Raw genomic sequence first — 17,405 nt, 5'->3', positions numbered from 1 at the left:
GGATTTATACAACTCTCATTTCTGTACAAATGGCCGCTAGTTAGTTTAGCATTAAGACTGGAAACAGAAGAAAACTCCGTTAATGATGTCAAAGTGGCTTTATTTTTTATTATGTTTCATGTTTGACCAGCACCTGCCGCATTTTACACCTTTGCAGTGGTTACATTTCTCTCATTAATTCATTTAACATCTTGGATAATTTAGTTGTAATTCATTAAAAGCTGCTATTCGACCCTGATCTTGTTTAGCCTCTCACCACAGTACTAACTACCTCTTCATTTCCAATGTTAATCAAAGCTAAACATCATTTTTTTTATAACACATCAACCGAAATGATATCTTTCGACTAAAATATAATCAGTAATATTATCAGTGCTTCTTCAGGGACTGTTAGCAAATGTTTGTAACCACTTTCAAGAGGGTCACAGCTGTTTATGTATGTATTATAACAGGCACTTTAATAGTTTTAACTTGTTTCTAAAACAGTAAGTTCTAGTGATGTGTACGTTTTTTTCTTTTGGGTTGTTGTCCACGGAAATTGAAAGATCTGAAAAGTAATACTGCACACCACCCTCACCTCTGCCTCCTTCTGCATTTGAGATATTTCACAAATGAAACCCATTTCGGCTGTGCACCTGTGAGGAGAGATATCATTAGATATCTGTGTGGATTTATGTAATTATAATCTCTTATTGAGTCAGCTCATCGATGAAATTACATAATCTTAAACCTGAACCAATGTACATTTAGAATATTCCTCTGCCACTTTGTCACACGAGGGTGCAGATTTAAAAAGTGGAGGGTAGAGTTTACTGCTGCTGTCATCACCATCAGTATCATCATGTCGGTGCTTGTTGTTGTTTTGCTTGGTTGGATCCCTGCCCTCATTTTTCCTCTGTTGCAGGTCCAGTGATGAAGCTGCAGCAGAGAACCCCTCGCCGGCGGGGCCAGCAGCCCAAGCTGCTCAACAGCCCCGAAGACAGCCTGTACTACAACCAGCTAAATGTGAGTTCAAAGTGCCGATAAAGGCCTTTGTCTGACTTTGGTTCCACATGATAATACAATTAAACCTACCTGTGCCAGACCCTGGAGCCCCACCCCCACGCTTCTCTGCCTCTTGTCTTGAACATGTGCTTATGCTCTTTATCTGTTGCTTTCATGTCAGGATGTCTGCCTTCACGGTGAATAATTGATGTGGTTTATCAAAGCTGAGCAAGATGCATGCTTCATCAGACTCACTTGAGCCCTTTGATCAGAAAAAATTATGCTGTGACTTCTGATATTATCAGCATCTGCTCGCATTCAACACAAAATCACTTTGAATTAAAAATTAATGACTCTCTGCTCATCTTTTGACTGTGTGCTCTTGGCCCTTTCCTCAGAGAACTCTGGATTACCAGGGGAGCAAGAGGAAGCCGAGAAAACTTGGGTAAATAGCTGCTTTCCTACTTACAGCAACTCTAAACAGAGCAGGCCCTTTGTGGAATAGGAGAATCCAGAAATGGAGTTGTTTTCTTATCATGTAAATAGAGAGCCCAAAATAACAGGCTTTTTTTGAGCAGTTGCTCTGCGTCATTAGAGGGGGTTACATATTAAGGCTTTGTCAGCGTGCTCATTTGAATTGTTGAAGGTCTGACTTGTATTTGCACAATAAATGACATCCTGGTTCAGCTCAGTATACTTCAAAAAAAGACTCATTGCTGATTCTGCAAATATTGTTTTTATTCTAAATGTCTAGATTTTCACATCGTACCTCTCACTGCTTTCTCACCTTCTTTCCATCACAGTCAAATCAAAGTTCTGGATGGAGAAGATGAGTACTACAAATTACTGTCAACTGTGGAGTCAATCCCTGAGGAAGAGTACGCAGCCGCCCCCCCCTCCCACTCTTTCTAGTGGGCCCCTCGTCAGTCAGAGCTGAGCCTTACAACCATGTCAACCGGTAAGACTGACGCAGACATGGAGACAGACACTCCAAAGAACATGCTCAGTGTTAGATGTGCTATGTGGAGCAAGTAGCTGCAGTCCAGAGTAAGAGACCTGCTCCAGCGATACCCTCAGCATCTGAAGTGGTTTGAAAGTATTTACAGGAACTACTTTCTCATCAGTGAGTGTATTACTACGGTTTCAATAAGCATTATGCCAAATGCTGCTGCTTTAATGCTTAAATATAGAAACAGGTGGGGCTTCAAACGTCTACTTTTTTCTCGTTCTCTGCTTGACTTGCTGCTATTGTGCGTCTCAGTATTGCAAACATTTCCTATATCATAATGTTTTTTGGGGTCTTTAAACCTGCACTTAAGAAGAAATAAACATTCAGCTTACAAACTGCTTCAAAACTGTACAGATGTTCTGTCAATAAATTAATGAATGACAATACATGTAGCACAACAAGTGCAGCATCATGTGGGGCGCTGGGGAGAGACGGTTTTATTAATGGAAAAACATTTTGCAAAGTCACAACAAAACCCATAAACGCTGAGCACCCATTTGCAGTTTTAGTCTCAGAGTAAAGCTCTATGCCACGGGCTGAAAGAAACGATTACACTTATTATCCATGTTTCCACTAATTATTTATTGATTGATTCTTCAGTCTATGAAACGCCGACAAATGCCTGAGACAAAATAAATAGTTCATTTTGAAAGTTTGTACCTTAAATTGATTGTCATTTGGCTAATCTATCGTGGTTTTAGCCCTGCTCCACATTGACTCTAAGGAGCCTCTCATCTTGCAGGCAGCATGTTCCTTTTTAAACTCTGTGGTGTTAACCTGACTCGGTAAAATCTACCTATTTCTTAGCATTATGTCGATTGTCTAAGACAGATCCGGAGACAAATCCTTCTGAAAGCTCCAACTCTCCGTGCGAGTTCTCCCAGAGCGAGCGGCTGTAGTTCGAGGGGCTTTGTGCTGTCTGAGAGCTGGAATCACCGCGTTCAGCCTCACAGACCAGAGCTAGACCTCACTTTGAATTTCACCCTAAATACAGGAATGTTCTTTTAAGATGTGAAGTGTCGGAAATACAGGGCTGGCGAGTTGATTTTTAGAGGGGGTTTTTTTCTTTCAATTTGCATATCATTTACTGCATCTCCCTTTGTTGACACCCGAGGGCCCGAGAGGAGATTTTGATCTTAATAGGAAGAGTATGGTGGTATGACTGAGGATCTCATCCTCCTTACACTCAGTGGGGAAAACATTATAGCTCTGCCTAGATAACGAGGCAGAGATAGCGGCTTCTCTTAGGTTCAGGTTCACTCGAATCCCGGTGGGTTTTAAGAGACCCAAAATGTTAGAATCTCACTTTTAAGAACTGTGGGGGTCCGACTCTGGTTGAGATTGACTCCTCACACACAACTTGTAAAATGTATTCACATTACTTTTTAAGATAACATATTTTGTACAGTTATTGTTGCTTTAACCTGTCATGTTCCTACTAAACACTCTGTATAGTGGTAGTCTGGTAAATTGTAAATGTTTTGGATGTTACACATCTTCTGGGAGAAATGCACTCTCTATGCCAGTGGTTCTCAAACTTTTTCTGTCAGGCCCCCCCTTTGGAGAAAAAAAAAAGTCGGGCCCCCCCCAACACAAGTCAGGCTCAGTGGCGGCTGTGGGGTAGCTTGACGTTTCATAGAGGGTGCTCAAACATTTAGGGTTTCCCATTAATGTACCGGGCGCTACAGTGGAATGTTCTACTGCAACATTCCCCACACGCACATACACAACGTACCCGCGACTGTTACAATGAAGACTCGATAATCAGCTCACGGCATTAAGGTGTAAGCAGGGGTAAAGTGCTATTTTTATAGGTGGTGTGTGGACCTCACATTGGGGGGTCCGGGGGCATGCATCCCCGGGAAGATTTATTTTTAAATATTGAAGTTAAATGCATCAATCTGGTGCACTTTGAGAGCAAAATTAAGAGATCTATGGATACATCTCACCCATATGAAACAGAACTGTAAGCAGATTTACTTTTTCTTTATGGATATTTTACAAATCACCCTTTTAAACTTTATTCTTGTTTTACTGTCATATAGTATTTCATACCTGTTTTTCATTTATTCTCTTATTTTTTTATAACTATAATGATCATATAAATGTGTGCCTCGGAAATAGTTGTTTACATTAATGGTGACCAAAACGTTTGAGACCCACTGAGATAACACTGAGAGTCCTTTAGTTCATTGAGTCTCTCAGTCTGACAGGAGAGGACTCTCCTCCACTTTGTTGTTGAAAAAACTCCTTATATCCGTTAGCGTAGCTTGCTAGCACCAGAAGCTAACAACAACGATCTCCGGTACCGGTGCGCTCTCTCTCTCGCTCGCGCACACAAAATGGCTCGTTTCACACACACACACAGAGCCGAGCTTTAATGAAACACAGAGACCCAGACGTAATAGTACTGTACTGCATCATATTATTTTCGAATCAATAATTTTTCAAATTATGATTTATTTTTTATTATAACAATTTTTCCTCCCGGTCTCTCGCGCCCCCCCTGGCATGCCTCTGCACCCCCCAAGGGGGGCGCGCCCCCCACTTTGAGAACCACTGCTCTATGCAGAGGTGGAAAAAGTATTCATATACTTTACTTAAAAAGTAGATATTGAAACGTTTAAAATACTCCATGTTACAATGTACACGAGTACTAGCAGAAAGCAGAGTTGTTGCGGTTGAGTAAAAGTAGACATAATCTCCCTCTACATTTTTGTGAAGCAGCAGTATTAATTAGCATAACATTAAAATGCTTTACCAAAAGACCTACACATTTTTCTTGAGCACAGTGTTGGAGTAAAAGCACGTACTTACATGCCACTACTGCATCCACAAGACAATGCAAAGGGACATACAATAGCAGCCCTATAGCTATCTAAAATGAATGTTTTTATGTCATTTTGTTCTTGTCAATAAATCCCATGATTGAAGTAATTCTCTAAAAGATAGAAGCAGAAATCAGTATTTATCATGGTCAAATTAGCTCACATAATAAAATAATGAATGTATCGTGATATAAAACACCAGAAGAAGGATCATAAAGTCTACTGTGTTATAATGTGGAGTCACAGTCACTTCAGAAGCATTTCACCTCCGGTCCTAGCCACAGATCCTGCAATAATTAAAATCCTCGTTGTGCATTACTCCCTTGCTGGGATAGTTGGTTCCTCTGAAGACAGTCTGAAATAGGTCACCCCAGCACCCTGTAGTGCGTCTTAAAAGTACACTGAATCAATTAAGTGTGATCATGCTCCCTTGATTATTTTGGCCCTGTTTTACCACGGAGAGGAATTTCAAATAGGCTCTAGTTTGAATAACAAGGTTGGACTGTGGTGACAAATGGTTTCAGAGTGGGTGTTTCTTCCCCTGCTTTTCTCTGCCAAATTAACTCCCTGGCTGATTGCCTGCTTTAGCATATGAGAGGAGGTGAGCGGAGGTGTGCACGTAATTATCTGGGTTAACTGATTATGTGTTGAAAAAGGCAAATGTTATGAAACAACAATGAACTGGAGCTTCTGTGTGCTTGCTGCCGGTCTGCAGGACGCTGAGGACAGAGCGATGTCAGCTCGGTGTCAGAGCCCGACACCTGTGTTTTCTTTAATACGTCTGCGTGAATCCAGCTCCCTCTTGTTTTTCCTCATTAAATCTATCAACATCTGGTGTGCGAGGGAGAGCTCCTTTAATGTGGCTAACGTTACTGCTGCTGTTATTCTTGCCATTTTAGCTATTTGCTTCATTAAAGCTCCATGCAAGGCAGCCCCAAAACACTGTTATCCAAAGTTTTAAAACCACCTTTATGAAAACTGCTCGAGCCGCAGTCTTAACAAATGATGAAAAGCTTTTATTTTTCTAAAGAAGCATACTTACCTTTTCACCTAATAGTGATGTCTCACTTCAAAGAGAGAACGCGATTAGGCCAACATTGTTCTGTTTCTATATCCTTTGAGTTCAAAGGGAGAGTTTGAATACCGGTATTTTATTACTGTTTTAATGCAGTTTACGTGCTTTTGATATCCAGATGCGTCATATTTTCAGCAAAGTAAAATATATATCACACTACATTATGATGCATACTACAGCTCTTTAAAGGATGAATGCCATGTCCTGTTTTTAATCGTTTTTGTTCCCACTAACTTCAAGGACAGGGGACGCACAGACTCTTAGCATAGCTACACACTTTGCATTGTGATGCTCTTCGGTGGCTAATGATTGGTGCCTAAAGAAAGTGACATACATGAGCGGCAACCAGATGTCAGATGTGTGTTGAGGGCTCTGAGCAAAAGAACATTCCCTAAAGACGGCATTAATAAAGAAACCGGTTTAGCCGGGTAGAGACAGAGAGAGTAAGAGGCATGGAGGAAGAAGGAGATAAAAGAGTCTGTTGAGTACATACATCAAAGGTCTCTTAATGACAAGGGATGCCATTAGGGTTACAGTGGCTTTTGTTTCAGCTTCCTCACACCTGCAGTTTTTTAAGGGCACTCTATGCTCTGTTCTGTTGTTAACATTTGCATGAATATAAAACGCATGCATGAGGAGATAAGAGTTTGTTCCTGTCTGCTAATCTGGGTGGTGACCAAATGTTTCAGTCAGACTTAGAGCTTCCTTTCCATTTGTAAAAAGAGAAATGAAACCATTTTGTTGCTTCCTTGTGTAAAAGCTATAGGAAGAACAGGTTTACCCAGAACAATACAAACACAGTGTGGCAAAGCTGTTATCCTGTACAGCATGGCATTTATGGACTTCAATTGTTTTTGGTTCCTCCGGGGTTGGAATGGGATGTTGACAAATCAGAGCGTGAAATTATGATTAGCCTCTCAGTTTTTAGACGGAGCGGGGCACTCGCAGACTTGGCATGGCCAAAGGTGTAACCTGTTTGTTTTGCCCCGATGCTGCTTTCCCAGATGGTGGGACCAGCTGCCGTTGAACACACGCTGGACGGGTAACAGTGTGAGAATTATCACGGCCTTGTTTCAGTTTGGGATGCATTACAGAAACTTGTCTTTTTGCCACTGCCAGGAGGAGCAGGGAGGTGTCTCATGGTGCTCAAGCAAACTGCCTTTTGACTGAGGTCAGAATAAAAAAGAGTGAGGTTCAGCTGTAATATTATATGTGTAGTTATATGGAGACTTCCCCACACAGTATTTATAACATACCTCTTAAGGTCACCTGCTCAAATAGGGCCCAAATGTTCCTTTTTAGCCCAAACTATATTTTAGTTGATATTTTAAGCTAACTGGGTGGTTTGACATAGGCACTACAATACTGTGTTTAACATGTTTTATCTTCGTTAAGATAAAGGTTAATATTTCTCTATAATGTTTTTTCACTCTGTTTTAAAGTTTCCTCAAAAGTTCTTTAACTTTGTTTAATTAATGTACTCAAATTGCCATATTAATATAAAACATTGCGCTTACTAGAACATGGAATCTAATGTTTTAAGATCAGAACAAATGGATGTCAATTCAATAATAGATATCACATGATATAGTATGATTACAGATTCCTGGGCTGCAGGCTGTAACATACATCATGGTGGAGGAAGAGTCTCGCTCTTTAGGCTGGATTAAGGCATCCAGGGTGGGCTGAGGGAAGGTACAATGACCTGTCCCGCCTTACGTGACCCCACGCCAATCCTGCACATTGCCAAGGCTTTGCTCTTTGCTCTTGAATATGCAGTGATCTCCAGCTTCATAGGCTCAGAGGAGGCAGAGAGGAAGAGAAAAAAAGCAGTTGTATCGCATTGCAGGGGAAATTAGTGAGACCAAAGTTGGAGTTTCTGTGCGTTGGGGGCTGCGAACAATGGCAGCTTTCTGTCAGACAGCAACTTCAAAAGGTCTGCTGAGTGACTGCTCTGAGTTATACATTGTTGCAGATCACTGAGGAAATTCACAGATGTTTTCTCATACGAGACACCATTATAGCGGCTCAAGTACCCAGTAGCCTCGAGCATTTCTCCTTCTCCCCTCGCTCTCTCCCACACACTCAAACTCACTCTCACTTTCACACATGCACCCTCGCCACCCCCACCCACATCCTCTCTGAAATCTCTCGTATGAGACAGATGTTGAACCTGTTTTTTTTCTCCATCTGTCCGGAGAATAGGGAAAGCTAAAAAGGGTTCATGTTGTGGCGTTGCCCCCTGACTCTGTCAATCCACAGTCCTCACTGTCAGCTCGCTCAAAGTTTTCAAAATGTCAAGATCACATTCAGCTCCACTTTCTGAGATCCATTTGGGGTCAATACAATAGATAGTATATTTTATTTTAAGTTATACCAATAAAAACTCAAACTAAGTGAAAGATATGTGTTTCTCTTAGTATCCCTGTTATGTTTGGCTGTGAAAGGGCAGACCATCTATTTCTATTTAATTCGTTTTTTTTAGAAAGGGGCAGGTCATATAAGATGTGTTTCTTCTCCCTGCTCCTTTTCGCTCAATGGTGTGTTTGTAGAGACATGTTTTGTTGGCAATTGTTGTACATTGGGTTTTGCGTACCATGAGCGGGACAAATGAAAAATGAAAAATATGTAGAGTGTGCCGCATAATCGTGATTGTCACTGCACTTTTTCTCTCTTTTCTGCAGATTGCCTTCTTCGACTCTGAACTGGACCTGAACCAAAACAAAATCAGCAACATGCTAATATATCTATTGTACATTTATATTTATACCTAGTAAACTGACATTTTATATGGGTAAAATAAATATGTTTAAACTACTGACTTTTGACTGCTGTTGTTTTTTTCTACTTCACCTGTTGAATTATTAATTCATTTAGTTTTAAAAGGCAGGGAATTCAGTTTTCTGAGCTTGTTTCAGTTCAGTTTACTGTATCCACTGCAGGACTGAATCTTCTTTTTAGATATTCTGTTCATCTCTGATTAGTTTTGAACATTTCCTACACATGCTTTGAAGAACCATATGAAATACACACATGGTTGAAGCTGGATCCATGTTCAAACCTTTGAGTCTACATGTAGAAAAATATTGGAATGGGGTTCCTCCAAGTTAATTTTCCCATCAAATGTTGCAAATGTTTCTTAAACCAAACCACGGCTGAGGTGACCCTGTAAAACTTGAGGCATAGCCATAAGACGGTAGTGGTTTGGAGTAAGTAAATTACCTCAGGGGCTGGACATTGTGTCGAGCACACAGTTATGAATTTCTTACAAAATATATCAAAGTCCTGCTCAGCCAAATCCATCTCTCAGCTGGGGTCCCATTGAGATGCATTAAAATGTAAGAACTTGCATTTAGAGCTGAACCGAGTATCTCAAAGGAAGATATCAATAATTTGGTAATTCTGAAGGTTCACAAAATTCTTGCACTTGTCAAATATGTTCTGAAATTTGCCTTTGCATAGCATGACAGCTTACATGTAAAGCTGATTTAAGTGGAAATACACCCTAAATCCGAATTCATATCTGCTTGTCCTCAAAGCAGTGCTGCTGTTCAGGATCATAGAGGAATGTTACTTCTGTTTTAGGGTGGATTTTCCCTTTACTTTAACAGTTTGACATAAGAGAGCAGATTACAAAATGTGACATTTATCTGACATTTAAACCTGGCAGCAAACACTAACGGACAGGACTTTTCTGCACAAATACAAACTTCCCAGTAGACTGTGAAAATGTTTACTGAAGTGACATCTTAACTGGTCAGCAATTTGGTTGATTCAGCTGGCCTGGTAGTCTGCTTTTCATCTGTTTAGTGAAAATCCAGAAAGGACAGCTTTCTAATTAGATCAAATGTTATATTTTGCGACGTTTTGTGTGTTGCCAAAATGTTGTCACCTGTTAAGCTTTGCAACCTTGCAAGATGCAGTCACAAAGCTTTTCTAACCCAATTGAAGGCCAAGTTTGAAGATGGCTGGTCCCCCCCAACTTTACGACCCTGACCCAATTTAGCATCACGCCTTGTCTGATTGTCTTTTGTGTCCATTTATTTTGATTCCAAATCCTTAAAAACTAAAACGCAAAAAGTGAATACATGTAAACCAACAGTAGAATTTGTCGTACCAACAGTACCATTATTAAAATGCTTATGGGTTTCTCACTTTCTGCTAAAGATGGATCAACAAAAATATGCACAACTTGGCAAATTGTTTATCATAATTGCTTATAACTTATTTATAAAGCCTTGATAAAGCGATTAGTTGTAAACCGTGTTATAGGGTGCTTTTTTAAAAATGGTACACGTAATTCTTGATCCTGCAAAAAAAGAACATTCACACATTAGGAGGATCAGGTTGCAACCATTTGTAGCGCTGTCGTAAGGTGATTTTACAGGTGTATAAAAGCACTCACACTCTCTTGTAAACGGTAGATTCAACACAACGCATGCTAAGAATTCAAAGTATAGTGTTTTCTGCAGACTTTTTATATGCTCCACACGACACACTTCATCACCCAATGCTGCAATAACTTCATGTAAACAAGAAGTTCTGCACTTTTTTAATCAGTCAGACAGTGTGAGTACACCACTCCTGTAGCCAGATTTGTAGTTTAACATGGCTCCAGTGCAGCCCAGCAGGACTCCCCCTCTCCCTCATGACTGTGTGTAAAGCCGTGGGAGAGGACTGGGAACATTAATCCCTTCAAAGCAACAGATCTAATTCAAAATCTGCCGCTCCAAACTAGTTGAGAGGACAGTGATTGTTTCTTCAGGGAAGCCAGATAAAGATCAGAGAATGATATAGAAAACTACAACTTCCATTTCGACTTCTCTGCCACAAAACTTTGAATATTATCTCAAGAAAACCGCATACTTTTATGAAATATTCTGAAACAAAAACAGGATGGAATATGATATTTTATGCAAGTAGCCTTTGTGCCAAGGTTTCTTAAATATCCTTTGTTTAATTTGGATGCTTGAGTGGACAAGATCCTGTGCTGAACTTCCTCCCCAGACCCAAAAATAATTGAGACATCACCATTTCAAGTGCTGCTTTTGTCACCTGATTTAAAACAGAGGTTTCCCCTTTGTGTCATGTTAAGTAACATGTTATAATTTGAATTAGCTGCTGGGATTTTACCCTAAGGCTCTAAGCTTACATTTTGATGCTGAACAAAGAGAAAAATTCTAAATTAGAAATAAGGTCCTGATAAAACAAATGATTGAAACGAGTGAGGGAGAATTAAGTATTTAAATAATTCAGAGAGGGCATAATTAAGTGTTTAATGCCGTGTTGTAGTTCAAAGGAACAACAAAGAAAATGTAATTCAAATTAAAAATGTAAGAGTCGCATATTCTTGAGAGATGAGAACTTTGTGTTGAGTCACTTGATTTGGTTTATTTCCTCCATCAAACAGTCAGGCAACGCTGGAGATCTCCAGAGATAACAATGTCACATTGTCACATAGGGTTCTGCTACAAATCCTTAATTACAAAAAGAGGATCAGATGACTACAGCATCCAATACTGAGGTCTCCAGGCGGCATGGGTGTCTTTGATCAAGAAAATCCAATTATTTGTGTATATACATTTCCCACATAGTGATTACTTCATTAATTGTCCCGCCTTTATCTCCTCCCTTCCCATCCCCCCTAATAATCAGCTCCTTTATCCAGACCAACAAACACACCATAGGAGCTTTGTGGATTCAAAGGATTTGCTTTCCCCTCTCAAAGAGCCGCTATTCTTTGATGATTGGGCAGCGGCAAACTTCAAAGTAATAAATCTTATTTCTGACTGGCTGGCGGCCCACCAAAGTCCTTATCAAATTCTAAGAAGTGATCCCTCACTCTTCAGATAGACCAAGGATATCTCGGAGAGAGGAAGCACTGAAGAGTGGAGACCTGCTCGACGAGACATTTTACTGCGAATGCTCACATTTATCTAAATTAGAGCTTTCATTTTTATTTGTTTTCATCGAGAGGGAGGAGGACGCTTACCATGGCAGCAGTGGCTGTACTGCGGAATGAAACACTCCAGGCTTTTCTCCAGGTTTGTGCGCAAGTTTATGTTAACTTTAATAACTTGTAAACTCACTCATGCGAGTTGATTTACGTTTGCGAGTCGTTTATATTTAACAAAGATAAAAGTTGTGTTACTTTAATAGTCCAGTGTCATATAATTTTATCACAAACGCTAATGGTTTGAGTCTTAATGAATGCTGCAGCAACATTACGACAACTTTTATGTCACATCAACACGACTCAGGCGACAGGATTTAGTGCACATTACATTTAGACAAACTAATTTAACATCGTTTGGTGAAATATTAAAACGTAGCACATGATTTGTCTTTTTGTAACCTCATAAAGTGTGTTTGAAATGGTTGTAATATAAAAACACGTGTGTCTCGGTTATCCAGGATCGCACTCCCAACTCTTCTCCAGAGCACTGTAAGCACTCCCCGCTGGCTCTCCTGGCTGCCACTTGTAACCGGATCGGGCATCACCACGGATCAAACCACACAGATTTCATCCAGGTCCCTTACGACCCAACTCTGGGCTCCCCTTCGCGTTTATTTCACCCGTGGACTAACGAGGGGATTTCTCAGAGCAGCCTGGCTGGAAACTCCACTTTCGGACTATCCTCCAAGCCCCAGCTCACTGCGCACATCCAGAGCTCCTTCAGCTCGCACCACGAACTGCCCCTCACCCCTCCGGCGGACCCCTCGTACCCCTATGACTTCTCCCCTGTGAAGATGCTACCTTGCTCCATGCAGTCGCTGCAGTCCTCCTGCCCTCCCACCTACGTCCCTGCCGTAAGTTACGCAGCCGCAAATCCCCTTCCGCCCGCAATGACAAGTTTTGTCACGGGACCGTCCGGCCTTGTGCACCAGCAGCAGAGACAGTTGTCCCCAAACCATGGAGAGGATATTCCGTGGTGGAGCCTACAGCAGGGGAACCATGTAAGCCACTCTGCCTCCCTCGGTCACCATCGCTTCCAGCTGCAGAGGGGCTTGGTACTGGGACATACGGACTTTGCGCAATATCAGACGCAAATTGCGGCTCTGCTGCACACCAAGTCCCCCCTCGCGACTGCGCGGAGGTGCAGGAGGTGCAGGTGTCCCAACTGCCAGTCCTCCACCTCCAGCGACGAGCCCGGGAAGAAGAAGCAACACATTTGTCACATACCGGGTTGCGGGAAAGTTTACGGGAAAACTTCTCACCTGAAAGCGCACCTGCGCTGGCACTCTGGAGAGCGGCCGTTTGTGTGCAACTGGCTGTTCTGTGGGAAGAGTTTCACCAGGTCGGACGAGCTGCAGAGACACCTGAGGACTCACACGGGGGAGAAGCGCTTTGTTTGCCCGGACTGCTGCAAGAGATTCATGAGGAGTGACCACTTGGCCAAACATGTCAAAACTCACCAGAACAAAAAGACCAAGTGCCACGACAAGACAGTTGACCATGTGAAAAGGGAGGACACGAGGAATATGTAGTCGTTTAAAACAGTAGAAATCACTAGTGCAATACAGTCAGTCCTACATTAGTTAACGTACACAGTGAGCAGCATCTGTTTAGGGTGTTCCATTTACTTTGATTTCTTACATCCTGACAATATCTCTAACATTGCTGGTCTGTGTAGCACATTTTTGTGTGTATATATAAAGTTTCACAAGTTAATTTGGGACCATGGAGAAGTTATAGCTCATGAGTTTGAATTCACTGTCTATAGATCATATCAAGGAATTCAAGTTTTCAACTTGTGTTTGATCATTGTCTTCGGTGGAAGATTTCTCTCCCCTGTAAATTATATTTAATAGCTTTTGTTGAATGAAAGTGTCCGTTTTTTGCTCCATACGGGGTGTTTTTAAGCATGCTCTTGAAAAGATATGCTATTGTTGATATGACCCAAATACTGTGTGAGAATAAAGATTATACAATTTTTCCTCAACTCTAAACTCGAATAATTCATTTTATACTCCTCAGTTATATGGGTGATAAGACAATCAATTTTTATGTAAAAAGAATACTCAGTATTTCTTGGATTAGTGTGCCTTGTGGAAAAAAACGTTTCTTTAGTTTCTCACTGTGATGGTTGTCAAAAAGGAATATTTCAGATTAAATAAAACAACATTAAAAAAATGTTTATTGACAATGCGGGAGTCAAAATGTGCCCTGATATTCTACTGCTGATATTGTTTACCCTTTAACACGAAGGCAATATTTAAGTATTGACAGAAGCAGAGCTGTATGTACTGTATTTGAAAAAAATGAAATGTATATACACTGTCTAATAATTTTTGGTTCAACGTTAAACAGTGAAATAAAGCTCTGTAAGCTAGAATCTCAACGGACTGAGTAAAAACTGACTTGTAAAAGAACTCTACATCATACAAAGAACATAGCACTTCACAGGTGCATACAGGTGCTAATATTGTGAATTTAACTATATCACAAACTGTACCGTAACTATGTAGGGACAGTTTTCACCCAAACAAAATATAGAGAAAAATGCAAACACTCCTCAAAATTAATAACATTTTACATAAAGTTGATGGAGAATACCACACCTTTTTTTTTTACAGTTGGATTTTAATGTTCTACCATCAGACTCAACTGTATTCAAACTACTGCACTCTGATAGATGTGGTGTATTTGTTTTGTGCGACCATTTTTGAGTTTTACATTTACATTTTTACATTTACCTCTTTAATGTCTCTCAAACTATTAGGCAAAGAACTTGGTGTTGTTTTATTGGGTGAGGAATTTTTAATTGCTAATAGGGGAGATTGTACAGAATAAAACCCACATTGTCATGTAACATTGAGTTCTCCTTACTCAAAGTACATTAAACTAACTAATGAGGATCAGTATTGACGTCCACAATGCTGATACTTAAGGAGATGGAAATTAAAAGTAACATTCTGGGAAGAAATACTTGGATTTGTTTACCTTGAGGGAACTGCTTCCATATCAACATAGAAACAATGATACCTAATAGATGTGATTGATGATACAATAATACAATTTCCGTCCTTAACTATTAGAGAGTATAAATGCTTTCTGTCAGCAGTCACATTATTGTCCTGTATGTCTTATCACTAAAAACGTCAGTATCAAGAGAACAACCATCGGCTTTTTTAACAGTTTTTTGCCTCAACAGCGCCCCCTTTTGTAAGTTACCTCAAGTTCATTAAAGCAGACAAATATAGTGACTAAAGTGTCATCTGTAGAGGTTCATTTTTTTACTCAAATACAAACATGTTATCGACACATTACATGTTGGAAGGTTCAACAGGTTTGAGTCCATTGGTATTACTTTAATTGATTATTAGTTGTTTTTTCTCAAAATGTTCTGCCTATTTCTAATCCACTTTAGTTCACTTCACCATCGTAAAATATCCCTGTCATCTGATGACCTAAATGTGCGACAAAGTGACCCTAAGTTTGAAATCAACCATTCAAATTTAAAGACTGACTTTGCTTGTACTTCAAAATGCAGGAATCGAACTTTCTCAATCGCAAACTGACTTTCACCTGAATTTCAAGGCCATAACCGTCGCTGCATATACAGTAGCCTAAGTTATATGTCTTATACACCCATATGTTGATTTCACTCCTTCTCCTTGCAATATTTTACATTGTTGTCCCTGTTAAATAAACTTTACACATCAATATAATGACCTACTCAAGAACAATCAAATACAAATGATAATGTTAGCTAATTGTGTTAAAAGTTTGTTTACGTCAATAGATATAAAATACAGATTTTTTTCCCATACATGTTCGTTATACACAGTAATTGAATTTTTGATAATATGCTATATCAACTATAGCATTCAAACAAATAATTTCTCACTCTGCACTGATGTACTATTTTGTATATACGGCTTTGCTGCAATATGTGCTTGGTAGTAGATGTTCAGTGAGAGCTACAGTAAGCCCATTTTCACCAAATCCTCAAGATGGACAATCTGCGTTAATATTAATATACATTTCACACAATAGGAGGAGGTTTCAAGGAAAAACCTACAGTAGTATGATGAGACGTGGCCATTTGAACTATGAAGTCTTTATCCACAAACTGTATGATCCTATTATAAAATAATGCCTGTGGATGGATATGGTGAATGCAGCAGACCAGCTCTGCACAAAGGCATTGTTCGGCTCTGATTTGGCTTCATTGTTAACACTTTAGCCGGCCTTAATGCTTAATTAATAATAGATAGGATATCATATGTTGTGGCTTAAGTTTATTTTCTATAAATGAATTAACTTTAACTGTCAAGTAAAATAAAAAGCATAATTAAGTTTACATAATTATTGTAGATTAAATGCTCATTCTTAATTATCTCATTCAATATGTCATTTTCTTTTGGGTTACATTTTTTCAACCATTTTGGGATGAGGTTCAGTCAGAAAAGGGACAAACCCTTTCATCAGAAGTGATCCCTCTTCACTTTGGCATTGGCTCTGCAGAGTCTGTTAAAAAAAAAATGACTGACAAGCAGCGGCATGAATCAAATCCCTGATGTCAACAGCTCTGCTGCTCTCTATGGAGGATAGTTATGTACTGCTTGACATTTTGCAGCTGATTTTACATTTAGTTAAAGCCACTTAAAACTACTAAAGTATTCAGTTAATACATCTAAAGTGTTTGAATATATATCACAACATTTACAAAGAAATAAATACGTTTTATTGAGACTTGTTGTGCAAAAGCTCTGATTGATGCACATAAATCAAATAATCACCTTTTTTCCAAATCGGGATGGACCAGCACAAAAACAACAATGTTTGAGTTCATGTATTCTTTGGCATACCTTTAAACAATTGAAGAAAAAAGGTTTTTGAGGCCTTCAAGTAACACCATGCCTTCCAAGGCAAATATTTTTCTTGTGGGTGAATTGTGGAGAGAGCGGGAAGAGCTCTGAGATGGATTGCTAACTGGCTAGTTGGTAGTTTGACATTCGCAGACAGCTGACTAATTTAGTAGCTGATTCCCCCATGCTTGAATGCTTCAGTGATATTTCTGAACTGTTTTGCTCTTCATACCCATCTGTGTGAAACAATCAAATGTTTGACTGCATTCAGCCAAAGCCCACTCAACTGTATTTGGTCAAATACTCTGACAGCAAACGTAAACCACAATGCCTGCAATAACAAAACCTTCCCATGGCCTACAGATTCTGCATTCATAGCAGTTATATGTTTAGAGAGAAAGGCTGGACACCGCAGAACAAGATGACCAGATACTGTTGGTCATATCTACGGCACATAAGTCAGTTATTGCCACAACTCAGTTTGCTGGAAATTGTTGAAATAACTGGGTTAATTAATTCAATCAAACTAAAAGAATGATTGTTAGCTGCTTTCACGGATACTCTTTTAAGTGGACTGTATGTAAGATATTGGAGCTCAGCTCTTCTGTGTTCACACAGGAGCTTAAAGAGTCTCTGGCTGTGAGAAGGTGATAGGAGGTTTTCATGTCTCACAGGAGACCAGTTTAAAATGCTC

General features: G+C 39.9%; 2 protein-coding genes across 3 annotated transcripts in view; both read left to right on the top strand.

Annotated features, from left to right (window-relative positions):
• myo3b (myosin IIIB) overlaps window positions 1-8,717 on the top strand; it is a 60,531-nt gene extending 51,814 nt beyond the window's left edge. For both annotated transcript variants that reach the window (XM_034109314.1, XM_034109315.1), the window contains exons 35-38: window positions 905-1,005; window positions 1,383-1,429; window positions 1,788-1,942; window positions 8,581-8,717. In XM_034109314.1, the coding sequence (XP_033965205.1) occupies window positions 905-1,005; window positions 1,383-1,429; window positions 1,788-1,896 (257 nt within the window). In that variant the 3' untranslated portion in view covers window positions 1,897-1,942; window positions 8,581-8,717. The remainder of the gene's footprint in view (window positions 1-904; window positions 1,006-1,382; window positions 1,430-1,787; window positions 1,943-8,580) is intronic.
• A 2,887-nt stretch (window positions 8,718-11,604) lies between these two features.
• Window positions 11,605-14,193, top strand: sp5a (Sp5 transcription factor a). Its single transcript, XM_034110276.2, has 2 exons — window positions 11,605-11,940; window positions 12,311-14,193. The coding sequence occupies exons 1-2, from the start codon at window positions 11,890-11,892 to the stop codon at window positions 13,382-13,384; spliced, it is 1,125 nt and encodes a 374-aa protein (XP_033966167.1). The 5' UTR covers window positions 11,605-11,889; the 3' UTR covers window positions 13,385-14,193.
• Window positions 14,194-17,405: the final 3,212 nt, after the last annotated feature.

Source organism: Pseudochaenichthys georgianus, chromosome 21 (assembly GCF_902827115.2).
Source record: "Pseudochaenichthys georgianus chromosome 21, fPseGeo1.2, whole genome shotgun sequence".
Taxonomy (NCBI): Eukaryota; Metazoa; Chordata; class Actinopteri; order Perciformes; family Channichthyidae; genus Pseudochaenichthys; species Pseudochaenichthys georgianus.
The sequence above is the reverse complement of the archived record's forward strand: the minus strand, read 5'-3'. Positions and strand labels throughout refer to the sequence as shown.

Coding starts and splice junctions, on each gene's coding strand:
- sp5a (XM_034110276.2), top strand. CDS start 11,890: ATGGCAGCAGTGGCTGTACTGCGGAATGAAACACTCCAGGCTTTTCTC. Junction 11,941..12,310: donor CACTCCAGGCTTTTCTCCAG/GTTTGTGCGCAA, acceptor TCGGTTATCCAG/GATCGCACTCCCAACTCTTC.